The sequence below is a fragment of the Oncorhynchus mykiss genome, chromosome 1, assembly GCF_057628025.1.
Source record: "Oncorhynchus mykiss isolate SJ-2025 chromosome 1, ASM5762802v1, whole genome shotgun sequence".
In the NCBI taxonomy this organism is placed as follows: Eukaryota; Metazoa; Chordata; class Actinopteri; order Salmoniformes; family Salmonidae; genus Oncorhynchus; species Oncorhynchus mykiss.
The window spans coordinates 80,440,182-80,453,501 of NC_143022.1; the positions used below are offsets into that span (position 1 = coordinate 80,440,182).

At 44.7% G+C, this 13,320-nt stretch overlaps 1 protein-coding gene across 50 annotated transcripts in view; it reads right to left on the reverse strand.

The window, feature by feature from the left end:
* LOC110529831 (ankyrin-3) overlaps positions 1–13,320 on the reverse strand; it is a 163,084-nt gene that overhangs the window by 46,978 nt on the left and 102,786 nt on the right. For 49 of the 50 annotated variants that reach the window (XM_090241594.1, XM_090241726.1, XM_090241718.1 and 46 more), the window contains 9 exons: positions 12,654–12,752; positions 11,940–12,038; positions 11,510–11,707; positions 7,142–7,240; positions 6,833–6,931; positions 6,461–6,559; positions 6,138–6,335; positions 4,203–4,301; positions 3,075–3,173 (listed from right to left, as the gene is read on the reverse strand). In XM_090241594.1, the coding sequence (XP_090097720.1) occupies positions 3,075–3,173; positions 4,203–4,301; positions 6,138–6,335; positions 6,461–6,559; positions 6,833–6,931; positions 7,142–7,240; positions 11,510–11,707; positions 11,940–12,038; positions 12,654–12,752 (1,089 nt within the window). Of the gene's footprint in view, positions 1–3,074; positions 3,174–4,202; positions 4,302–6,137; positions 6,336–6,460; positions 6,560–6,832; positions 6,932–7,141; positions 9,970–11,509; positions 11,708–11,939; positions 12,039–12,653; positions 12,753–13,320 lie in introns of those variants that run through there. The other variant, XM_090241770.1, reaches the window with a different exon arrangement.

The following is a 13,320-nucleotide window of genomic DNA, read 5'->3' on the forward strand; positions in this document are numbered from 1 at the left end:
GCAGGGCAGTGGGGGTGTAATAGTCCTGGGATGCAGGACAGTGGGGGTGTAAAATTCATGGGATGCAGGGCAGTGGACTTGTAAAAGTCTTGGGGGTGCAGGGCGGTGGGGTGTAATAGTCCTGGGATGCAGGGCAGTGGGGGTGTAATAGTCCTGGGATGCAGGGCAGTGGGGTGTAATAGTCCTGGGATGCAGGGCAGTGGGGTGTAATAGTCCTGTGATGCAGGGCAGTGGGGGTGTAATAGTCCTGGGATGCAGGGCAGTGGGGGTGTAAAAGTCATGGGATGCAGGGCAGTGGACTTGTAAAAGTCCTGGGGGTGCAGGGCAGTGGGGGTGTAATAGTCCTGGGTGGTGGGGTTTGGTGGGGTGTAATAGTCCTGTGGGATTAAAACATGATTTTTAACAGCTTTAATGCATAACTGCCCTTAATAAATATCTACAAAGCTGAGACCATGGGTAGAGACAGTAGGCAGATGTGGAAAAGCGAGACAAGCTCTTGACACTTACTTCAACTGTCATAAAATAAATAAGATAACTCAGAGCAAGGAGTCCAGAACATGGAAAATGTGCCTTTAGCCATTCCTCTGTAATATTAGTTCATTCCTTGATAACAAGCATATCATACCACAGTTGACACAGTGCGATTTCATGCATGACTGTTTTGGGTCATTGACAAAGCTTTTCCAGACAGTATAATTTTCCAGTTTTTCATCTTGCCGTCCGTCCGTCTCCGTCTGTCTCTGTCCGCCTGTCCGTCTTTGTCCGTCTGTCCGTCTGTCTGTCCGTCTCTGTCCGTCTCTGTCCGTGTGTCTGTCCGTCTCTGTCCGTGTGTCTGTCCGTCTCTGTCCGTCCGTCGGTCTCAGTCTGTCTGTCTCTGTCCTTCGGTCTGTCTGTCTGTCTGTCTGTCTGTCTGTCTGTCTGTCTGTCTGTCTGTCTGTCTGTCTGTCTGTCTCCGTCCGTCCGTCCGCCTGTCTGTCTGTCTGTCCGTCTCTGTCCGTGTGTCTGTCCGTCTCTGTCCGTGTGTCTGTCCGTCTCTGTCCGTGTGTCTGTCCGTCTCTGTCCGTGTGTCTGTCCGTCTCTGTCCATGTGTCTGTCCGTCTCTGTCCGTCTGTCTGTCCGTCTGTCTGTCCGTCTCTGTCCGTCTGTCTGTCCATCTGTGTCCGCCTGTGTCTGTCTGTCTGCCTGTGTCCGTCTGTCTGCCTGTGTCTGTCTGTCTGTCTGTCTGTCCGTCTCTGTCCGTCTCTGTCTGTCTTTGTCCGTCTGCCTGCCCGTCCGTCGGTCTCGGTCTGTCTGTCTCTGTCTGTGTTTGTCTGTCTGTCTCTGTACTTCAGTCTGTCTGTCTGTCTCTGTCCTTCGGTCTGTCTGTCTGTCTCTGTCCTTCGGTCTGTCTGTCTGTCTGTCTGTCTGTCCGCCCGTCTGTCTGTCTCTGTCTGTGTTCGTCTGTCTGTCCGTCTGTCTGTCTGTCTGTCTGTCATGACTGAAGACAAAGGGACAGGCAGCTGTGAAAGACATTGACTGTTTCCCATCATTTGACTTATAACTCTGCATCTCCACATCTCACCAAGCCTAGGCCTCAAAGAGAAGATTTAGTCTATTTCCAAAACACTGGCACACTGAAAGTAAACGAGAGACACCGACTGTAGCCTGCAAACATAGCTTTATAGAAGGAGAGAGGGGGTGGGGGGAGAGATTGATTTTTACAAGGTTTCAAGGTTTCCACATTCAAGACAGTTTTATTGGATGTGATTGGATAACCTGAGCATTATTTTAACACTACAACAGGGCCTGTAAGACCGCAAGCCAACAACAAGGTGACCCTAGTCACTGGGCATGGTCCACTCTGGCACATTTAGAGCTTTGTCTGATTGTTATGCAGTTTAACAACAGCAGTAACTAAGTTACCATGCTTTTCTATTGGACCACACAGAAGCCTATGACAGTCATGACAAAAAAGCAGTATGAAGCAGACGACTTAGCACTGAATCCTATCACACACGAGCACTGAATCCTATCACACATGAGCACTGAATCCTATCACACACGAGCACTGAATCCTATCACACACGAGCACTGAATCCTGTCAAACACGAGCACTGAATCCTATCACACACGAGCACTGAATCCTGTCACACACGAGCACTGAATCCTGTCACACACGAGCACTGAATCCTATCACACACGAGCACTGAATCCTGTCAAACACGAGCACTGAATCCTATCACACACGAGCACTGAATCCTATCACAAACGAGCACTGAATCCTATCACACACGAGCACTGAATCCTATCACACACGAGCACTGAATCCTATCACACACGAGCACTGAATCCTATCACACACGAGCACTGAATCCTGTCAAACACGAGCACTGAATCCTATCACACACGAGCACTGAATCCTATCACACACGAGCACTGAATCCTATCACACACGAGCACTGAATCCTATCAAACACGAGCACTAAATCCTATCACACACTAGCACATACTAGGCTAGTCTACAGTACATCCATGGCTCCTCTTTGAAAGACAGCAATGAAAGTTAAATCACTTCTATCCTCTCCTGTTCTGCTCTCAACCTCGTTGGTTAAAATATTCAGTATGTAACAGGATGTTAAGCCAATCCAAACAGGCCAAGGACAAGAGACAAAGAAAAAGCATATAAGAGACACACATGAGTTAATGGTTAATCAGTGTGTTATCAGCTGATACCGTAATGTTAATCAGCTGGTACTATGGGCCAAAAGGTCAAAAATCTACCTCATGCCTGCTTTAATCAGATCAATGAACCCAAACCAGTATGGTACTAGTCACATTATGCCTGATCTGGTGTGTGTGTGTGTGTGTGTGTGTGTGTGTGTGTGTGTGACACACGGTGTATGACACTGTGTGTGTGTGTGTGTGTGTGAGACACACGGTGTATGACACTGTGTGTGTGTGTGTGTGTGACACACGGTGTATGACACTGTGTGTGTGTGTGTGTGTGTGTGTGACACACGGTGTATGACACTGTGTGTGTGTGTGTGTGTGACACACGGTGTATGACACTGTGTGTGTGTGTCGGAGTGAAGTACCTTGGCGGCGGCGTGGGGAGATGCTCCCTGATCCAGAAGCAGTAGAGCCACTCTCTGATTATCGTAGTGAGCAGCTACATGCAGTGGAGTTAGCCCACTCTAAAACACACACAAACAACACCACGTTAGAAGGAGCCCAAACACCAAAGACAAGGGAGGAAGCCACAACATAAACAGAACAGGAGGAAAAGCCATGGAGCCGATGGGACCCAATCAGACGGGGACCAGTTTAAGCATGACACCAATGAGCACACAACGCTGAATTAAGCCCATCTACAGCGCATCCACACAACTAGCAAAATGCAGAACACTTCAACAGAAATATTTTCTACAGAAAAAGGTATTTCTAGTGACATAGGCACCCTGGAAACCAAATGATGTAATTGTGTGTGCCTGGCAGCCTGCATATTATTTTGCTGCAGTTTGGATACACCATTAGATGGGGACTTGTTTTAGCGTGACACCACCAAGAACTGTTAAACCACAAACATGTCTTTTTACGAGTCTCCTCCATCTTCATTACCATACCTGCTTGCCATTATGTTAAGCACTTTCAAATGGCTGGACAGACACTGATCTGACACATAATTAGTACCAGTAGGCTCCTCATACAGTAAGTATGGTGTGTGTGTGTGTGTTTGTGTGTGTGTGTGTTTGTGTGTGTCTGTACGCATCTGTGTGTCTTAGAAGAGGGTGAACGAGTGCATGCCATAATGTTTTAGTGGAGGAAAAGCATCTGTAAGCTGTGCCATCGTGAGAGAAGTTATGATTTCCCTCAGTCCAGCTGCAGCTCCTACAATCTAGCTTCAGTAGTGTTCTGTTCCTTTTCAGAGGGACGGGGATGAGACTAGGAAAGGAGGCCAAAGGCCCACAGGATGACGTATGACATCCATTCGAACAGAGGGGGGAGGGGAGGGAGAGTAGAGGGGAGGGGAGAGTGGAGGGGAGGGGAGGGGAGGGGAGGGGAGGGGAGGGGAGGGTGGAACTCTACTATTTCACTCACTCTATTAGAATTAATGATATTGTCTCAAATATCACAACCAATCTCATAGAACTAGAAGCAACTCTAATTCTATGGCCAAGCGAATGTTATTGGATTTCAGGATTTGCTCTCTTCACACATCCCACCTTTCCAGCTGCATCCGGAGCTGCTCTCTTCTGAAGAAGCAGGCTGGCCACTTCCATCTTCCCATACTTGGCTGCCACGTGAAGAGGACTGAACCCTTTCTGTAGAAGACATCAGGAGACACATCATCAACTTGAGACAGCCAGGGAGAACAGAGCTGCTCTGGCAACCTAACTGACAGGGAAAAGTCTAAATGGGATTCTTGGGACATTCAACTCTGACATCATCCCATTGAAGTTTACATTTAAAACGGTTAAGGTTCAGGTTAGGTAAGGGTTATGGTTAAGTTTGGGGTTTAGATTAGGGACATCCCAAGGATCCCGGGTAGCTCTAACCTAACTGACAGCACTATCTGTTATAAAGGAGAGCTGAGAGCATTCAAGATGTGCAACGTTGCAAACCTTTCAATAACAGGAAAGGACGGGACACCATAAGAAGTTAAATAACCTTAGAGTAGGGTCTCGTTCACATTAGCTTCATGGCCATGTGAAAGAAAGTATGGTGGGTGGACAAGGTGTTTGTCTTGCTCAGTGGGATGTTTCACCCTGAGAGAATATGTCACTGGGTCTGTTTCTCATATCCTATTCCTCATCTATAAAAGGATAGCGCATAATGTGGTCATGTTAATCTTGGCGTCCCTCTTTGTTAAGTCTCTCTGTGTTAGGAAAAGTATTTTAAGACATTAGGTCATATTTTCCAGAGTGATGTGGAACTCCCACAGATAACTCCCATTTCACACACAGCAACGTTTGGCCTAATTATCCTTATGTCGTAATTCATGCTCCATACTGCCATGTGATTTTGATATCCCGTTATGGCCAACTTTTCTTCAGATGCCATTGTTTATTTTCTAACATCTCCAAAGGTATTCTACTTCTTGATCCAAAGAGGATCCTCCATGGTGTTATTGTTAAAACAAGTTGTTACACTGAAAAAGCCAAATGGAACAAAATTACTGTGTTCGGTTTGGTGCCCTCTGCAGTCACTGTACTGTGCAGTACCAACACAGCCAATCAACTGGACAGCTGTGACCTGACGTCATCTCTCTGGACAGCTGTCTAAGGTACTGTCCCCTCATATACAGTGTGTGTTACTTACTTACTGACAGACAGACAGACAGACAGACAGACAGACAGACAGACAGACAGACAGACAGACAGACAGACAGACAGACAAAGAGAGTGGGGGAGAGCGAGAGTGGGGGAGAGCGAGAGAGTGAGAGGCACAGTGGGGTTTACCCTTCATTTATCTATTCCTCTGACAGGGTGTCACCTTCAAGGACATCCTTCTGCAATATACACTGCCACATTATACATGCGCACACACCAATTCCCCAAAGTCTACGAAACACTCTTCTTTGACCTTCAAGAAGATCATACAGATGTAGGATCTTAATTTGATCACTCTTTTGTTGGTGAGAATTTTCCTGCACCGCATGAGCTTTGGGATTTACATAAATTCACTGAAAACCCCTACTAACATGTTTATATTAACAGTATTGCACTTTTCATGTAGACTGTTTTAGCCAGCTAATAGCCTAACCACCGATCAAGCAACATTATGGACTAAACATTCAAACCCTGTTACTGCAGGATTATTTGTCTGTAACAATATAGGTTAAAATAAGATCCTACATCTGTAGCTTAATTATGTGTGTGGAAGCGCAAGGAAATTAGCTTCCATGTCATTTTCATCCTGATAAGGTTTAGGAAATCAACAAGAAACACCAGTGGTGAGGAACAGCGACTTCAAATTACTATTATTCTCCAATCAATAGTAGTAATCTGCAATCCACACTGTCCTTAGCCTGACTCTGCTGATCAACAACTGACTAAACCACAACCACCATGGTTGAACTGATAATAATACATTTAATTCTTTATTTGTGACTGCTGGCTTTTCATTTTCTGGTTGGACCTTAACTCAATCACATTGACCTTAGTGGAGGCTGACAGCGATGCACCCTGGTCCAGCAGCATGGCGGCTACGTCCTCGTGACCTTCGCGGGCAGCCAGGTGGAGGGGTGTGTAGCCTGACGTGGTGGCAGCGTTAGCAGAAGCCCCCCTCTGCAGCAGCTGCTGGACGATGTCAGCCTTCCCCAGCCGGCTGGAGATGTGCAGCGCTGTCTGGTCGTCCTGGAGGGAGACAAATACTATTATACTCTGTCTATTCACTTCACAATGTAAAAATATGTGACACCACATCGTTTCACAGCCCAGTTAGACAATGAAGGACTCCTTGACCCCTAACCTCTGCTCACCTTGGCCTTAGTCTCCACCGTCGCTCCATTCTGCAGCAGGTATTGCACCACGTCGGCCTGACCTGCCCGGGCTGCCATGTGCAGCGCTGTCTCCCCCCTCTGGAAAACACACACACACACGTTTGTTTTACTATCCTTATGGGGACAATGATTCCCATTCAACATCCTATTTTCCCTAACCCTAAAACTAATCTTAACCATAGCTTTAACCCCAAACTCCTAACCCTAAAATTGCCCTAAATTAGGAGAGTAAAACCAAACACACACACACACACACACACACTTAACCTGCATGGTATGTATTACTCTATTTTGACTAGCTAATTATTTTGGGTTTAATTTCTGAAGAGCTGAGTGTAGTGTAACACCTACCACGTTGGTGGTGTTGGGCGAAGCTCCGTGATGCGTCAGTGAGTTGACAATGTTCTCATGTCCCATGAAAGCGGCCACGTGAATAGGAGTGAGTCCAGACTGCAAGAAAATCACAATGATAGTCAATAATCAATAGCCTGGGTTCAGCTGTACCTACAGTATGTCTTAGAGTAAGGGAAACACACAGCTGTACCTAAACAAAATGATTCATTGTCTATGATCTTTGAAGTTCCCAGCCCAGTTTGTTCTTCCTACCCCTAACGCCCTGTGTTACCCCAGGCACAGCCCAGCCCTCTGACCCTAGAGTACCTCTGTCACAGCCTGGATCGATGCTCCGTGTTTCAGCAGCAGCTCCATCACTTTGGAGCGGTTCTTCTTGCAGGCGATGTGAAGCGGGGTGAAACCGTTCTAGAAACAAAAACCACTCAACTCCTCAGGTATTTTGGCACAGGTTTTAGTTTCTAAGGAAAACAGCAGTTTCCTTTTACCCCTATTTTGTCTGTAGTATAAACATGTGAGAGAGGAACATCTTATTGTTAACCTAACTGAGTTTTATGCCCCAATAGTGCTACAACTGTCCACACAGTTTCTTCTTGCCAGTAAACCTCAGTCACCACACCCATGGTTTCAGTCACCACAAAGCATGACAACATACTTAGTGATGTGTGCCAAGACAGTCTTTTCTCTCAAAACACACACACATACACACAGGCGTGCACACATACACTCTCAAACACACACAACGTAGCTCTGCAGATTATCAAACCTAAGCCATTTGAAGGGAGTATGTACAGTGCAATCGGAAAGTATTCAGACCCCTTCCCTTTTTCCACATTTGTTACGTTACAGCCTTCTAAAATGGATTAAATAAAAACATGTCCTCATCAATCTACACACAATACCCCATAATGACAAGACAAAAACAGGTTTTTAGACATTTTTGCAAATGTATAAAAATAAAAAATATCACATTTACATAAGTATTCAAACCCATTACTCAGTACTTTGTTGAAGAACCTTTGGCAATAATTACAGCCTCGAGTCTTGGGTATGACTCTACAAGCTTGGCACACCTGTATTTGGGGAGTATCTCCCATTCTTCTCTGCAGATCCTCTCAAGCTCTGTCAGGTTGGATGGGGAGCGTCGCTGCACAGCTATTTTCAGGTCTCTCCAGAGATGTTCGATTGGGCTCTGGCTGGGCCACTCAAGGACATTCAGAGACTTGTCACGAAGCCACTCCTACGTAGTCTTGGCTGTGTGCTTAGGGTCGTTGTCCTGTTGGAAGGTGAACCTTCGTCCCAGTCTGAGGTCCTGAGTGCTCTGGAGCATATTTTTGTTTCTCATGGTCTGTTGGTGCTTTAGATGCCTTTTGGCAAACTCCAAGCAGGCTGTCACGTGCCTGTAATGGAATTGTAATGTTTGTGCTTTTCTTATAACTAATTTCTGTGTTCAATTCATGTGGTGTTCTAATAATCAAATTCTGTGTTCATGCAAGTGACTGATTTAACAATACTTATCAGTATCTGGAATTTGGCAGTACGCCCAGACCTTGTTTTGTAAACGAACTAAAGATATCTTAGTTTCATGGTCTCAGCTTAGAGAGGAGAAGCCTTGTGAGGTGTTGGTTTGTCAAATGTTACGAACCAGTATTGGTCGGTCAAATGAAATGACAAAACGGTAATGATGAATTAATTTACTAAATCATGCAAATATACAGTGCCTTGCGAAAGTATTCGGCCCCCTTGAACTTTGCGACCTTTTGCCACATTTCAGGCTTCAAACATAAAGATATAAAACGGTATTTTTTTGTGAAGAATCAACAACAAGTGGGACACAATCATGAAGTGGAACGACATTTATTGGATATTTCAAACTTTTTTAACAAATCAAAAACTGAAAAATTGGGCGTGCAAAATTATTCAGCCCCCTTAAGTTAATACTTTGTAGCGCCACCTTTTGCTGCGATTACAGCTGTAAGTCGCTTGGGGTATGTCTCTATCAGTTTTGCACATCGAGAGACTGACATTTTTTCCCATTCCTCCTTGCAAAACAGCTCGAGCTCAGTGAGGTTGGATGGAGAGCATTTGTGAACAGCAGTTTTCAGTTCTTTCCACAGATTCTCGATTGGATTCAGGTCTGGACTTTGACTTGGCCATTCTAACACCTGGATATGTTTATTTTTGAACCATTCCATTGTAGATTTTGCTTTATGTTTTGGATCATTGTCTTGTTGGAAGACAAATCTCCGTCCCAGTCTCAGGTCTTTTGCAGACTCCATCAGGTTTTCTTCCAGAATGGTCCTGTATTTGGCTCCATCCATCTTCCCATCAATTTTAACCATCTTCCCTGTCCCTGCTGAAGAAAAGCAGGCCCAAACCATGATGCTGCCACCACCATGTTTGACAGTGGGGATGGTGTGTTCAGCTGTGTTGCTTTTACGCCAAACATAATGTTTTGCATTGTTGCCAAAAAGTTCCATTTTGGTTTCATCTGACCAGAGCACCTTCTTCCACATGTTTGGTGTGTCTCCCAGGTGGCTTGTGGCAAACTTTAAACAACACTTTTTATGGATATCTTTAAGAAATGGCTTTCTTCTTGCCACTCTTCCATAAAGGCCAGATTTGTGCAATATACGACTGATTGTTGTCCTATGGACAGAGTCTCCCACCTTAGCTGTAGATCTCCGCAGTTCATCCAGAGTGATCATGGGCCTCTTGGCTGCATCTCTGATCAGTCTTCTCCTTGTATGAGCTGAAAGTTTAGAGGGACGGCCAGGTCTTGGTAGATTTGCAGTGGTCTGATACTCCTTCCATTTCAATATTATCGCTTGCACAGTGCTCCTTGGGATGTTTAAAGCTTGGGAAATCTTTTTGTATCCAAATCCGGCTTTAAACTTCTTCACAACAGTATCTCGGACCTGCCTGGTGTATTCCTTGTTCTTCATGATGCTCTCTGCGCTTTTAACGGACCTCTGAGACTATCACAGTGCAGGTGCATTTATACGGAGACTTGATTACACACAGGTGGATTGTATTTATCATCATTAGTCATTTAGGTTCAGAGATCCTCACTGAACTTCTGGAGAGAGTTTGCTGCACTGAAAGTAAAGGGGCTGAATAATTTTGCACGCCCAATTTTTCAGTTTTTGATTTGTTAAAAAAGTTTGAAATATCCAATAAATGTCGTTCCACTTCATGATTGTGTCCCACTTGTTGTTGATTCTTCACAAAAAATACAGTTTTATATCTTTATGTTTGAAGCCTGAAATGTGGCAAAAGGTCGCAAAGTTCAAGGGGGCCGAATACTTTCGCAAGGCACTGTAACTTGTCTGTGTATAGCCATATACAAGACAACTGCTGGGACTGCCCAAGCAGAGCTTCTGCTTGACATGTGTACTATGGTGCATTGAGTTGGTTGGAACCTCTCTAGTGTGATGACAAATAAAGGGTGATTTATTTAAGATTGACTTCAAGTGTCCCTGTATAGGAATTTCCACGACATGCCTTTTACTGAGGAGTGGCTTCCATCTGGCCACTCTACCAAGAAGGCCTGATTGGTGGAGTGCTGCAGAGATGGTTGTCCTTCTGGAAGGTTATCCCATCTCCACAGAGGAACTCTGGAGCTCTGTCAGAGTAACCATCGGGTTCTTGGTCACCTACCTGACCAAGGCCCTTCTTCCCCGATTGCTCAGTTTGGCCGGGTGGCCAGCTCTAGGAAGAGTCTTGGTGGTTCCAAACTTCTTCTGTTTAAGAATGGAGGAGGCCACTGTGTTCTTGGGGACTGTCAATGCTGCAGAAATGTTTTGGTACCCTTCCCCAGATCTGTGCCTCGACACAATCCTGTCTCGGAGTTCTACGGACAATTCCTTCGACTTCATGGCTTGGTTTTTGCTCTGATAACTGTGGGACCTTATATAGACAGATGTGTGCCTTACCAAATCCTGTCAAATTAACTGAATTTTCCACAGGTGGACTCCAATCAAGTTGTAGAAACATCTCAAGAATGATCAATGGTAACAGGATGCACCTGAGCTCAATTTCGAGTCTCATAGGAAAGGGTCTGAATACTAATGTAAATACGTTTTAACCTGTTTTCGCTTTGTCATTGTGTGTAGATTGATGACAATTTTTTATTTATTTAATCAACTTTAGAATAATGCGAACTCTAAGAATCTATCCACTGTGTTGTTGTGAATGGTACAGTACTGAAGGACGGACGTGCATTGTCACAGCTCTGATGACTTTTATCAGTATGAAAAGGGGAAGTTACTGCAGTCAGGAAGTGAGCCTGGCTGAAGAAAAAGACAGTTGCCGACCCCACCCAGGGGCTGAGGACACAAACAGACACAACTCCCGGAACAATAAACAAGAGCAGTCAGCAGAATGACGGGACGAATCCGTCCCACCTTCTCCCACCTCTCAGGTCGCAGTTTCACGGTTCTGTGTGCACGGAAATGCTGCTATGAAAGATACCCACAGCAATTACACAGCTAAATAGCAAACAAAGGGAGACCAGTGGACCAGTGTCATGTGTCATGTGGCACTGAAAGCTGCTTTTTAACTAACACTTACGGTGGTGCTCTATTTATTATGCTGTTAATAAATGTCAATTTCTAACTCAAATGGACAATAGTATTTTGAACTGACACCATGACTTTCTCTCCACCCCTTTCTCACCAGTGCTTTAGCGTTAGGGTTGGCCTTTTTGTCCACTATGAGCTTGGCCACTTTGTAGTGTCCACAGTGGGCGGCCACGTGTAACGCTGTCAGGTAGTCATTGGTGACATCATCAACGGGGACATCGTTCTGAAGGAGGAGCTGGACACAGTTGATGTGGTCGCCCTGAGTGGCCATGTGCAGGGGGGACAGCCCGTTCTGAAAGGGTTACAGACATAATGGTATGTCAATGTTCTGTAGCAGCTGAAAATATTAGATTACAGCAACGTTCTGTGACAATCACAATTCTATCAGTGGTAGGAGATATTTGCAAACACAACTTTAGATCAATGCTCTGCAAATGTTACCTGGATGAACATGTGTCTAACAATAAGGTAGATGCAAGTGTTATCATTTTAGTAACCAAGTATATGATAAGAGAAGGCGCTACCTTTGTCTTGGACAGAATGGGGGCTCCGCGGTCCAGCAGGATCTCAACCACTTGTTCATGCCCGCTCCTCGCTCCACAGTGAAGAGGTGTCAGTCCGTCCTACACACAACAACACAGTCAATAAGAACACAGAGCGGTGGAGCTTATGAAACATTCAGCCCACTATGGACTGAATGCAGAAAAGCGCATATCTTGATAATATTTAAGTGAACGCATACATACTGTAATAGAACAGAATTAAAACATATAACAATGACAAAGTAGTGCATGTTAGGTAGTTAGGTATATACATGACAACATGCCTACTGCTACCACTAACAACAAGTCCTGTAGGCCTAATATAGAAGGGAAGGCCATCATATAGACATATATACACAGTGCTGTATTTCATTTGCAGGTTGACGTTTATTGTCATGAGTCTTGCCCTGGAGGCAGAACTGAGCGATTTCCTCTAGAGGGGCCAGCTGCAAAGTCAAAATTGGCTTTATTGTTCAAATTCATGAAAACAAAAATTTGCTTTTTGGTTTTAATTTAAGGGTAGGGTTAGGCATCAGGGTTAGCTGTGTGATAAGGGTTATGGGTAGGGTCAGGTTTAAAAACAGATTGTATGACTTTGTGGCTGTGCCAGCTAGTGACCACTCTGCAGAGCTGCCTCCAGTACATGAGTCATCTCAATAAATGCCAACCTGCATTTAATTCTGTGAAGGCACTCACCTTGGTCTTGGCATCTATTTTGGATCCTCTGTCCAACAACAGTTTGACCATGTTACTATTGCCTCTTTTAGATGCCACATGGAGAGGTGTGATGTCATTCTGTTACAACACAGAGAGGAGGTAGGAGTGAGCCACACAATACAGAACTGTGAATATTATTTGGATGTCGTCCATATGGTAATACTTAGTCCTGTGAGTAAAACTAAACAGCGTCTGAATCCAGTAACAGAAAGATGCCAGCCATCTATTGTTACAAAAACATAATTTTACAAACAATCATTTGATAAGCTGATATTCAAAGTATTCTGAATGGTATGTGTGGTGTGTATAACTAAGGGGGTGTAAAGCTGTCCATTGTTCAGTATTATTTATAAGCCATCTCTTGTGTAATTTACTGTGGAGCTAATCATTAATTACTGTCGACTTCAAACAGAAACACAAACATTACAGCCAGACGCTTCCGTTTCATATAATTACAGGCTGTCTCTGATGCCCATTAAGCTAACCTCTAACGCTGTTGGGTCTGTTGTTACACTCGTTGTTATGTGTTGTTATGATTGCAATACTATCACAATATGACATGAGTACAGGCTGTGGGAGGGGTGTGTGGGGGAGGATCTGAGCATTGTGTGAGTAATTTGGGTTGTGGTGTAAGACTGTTGTGGGT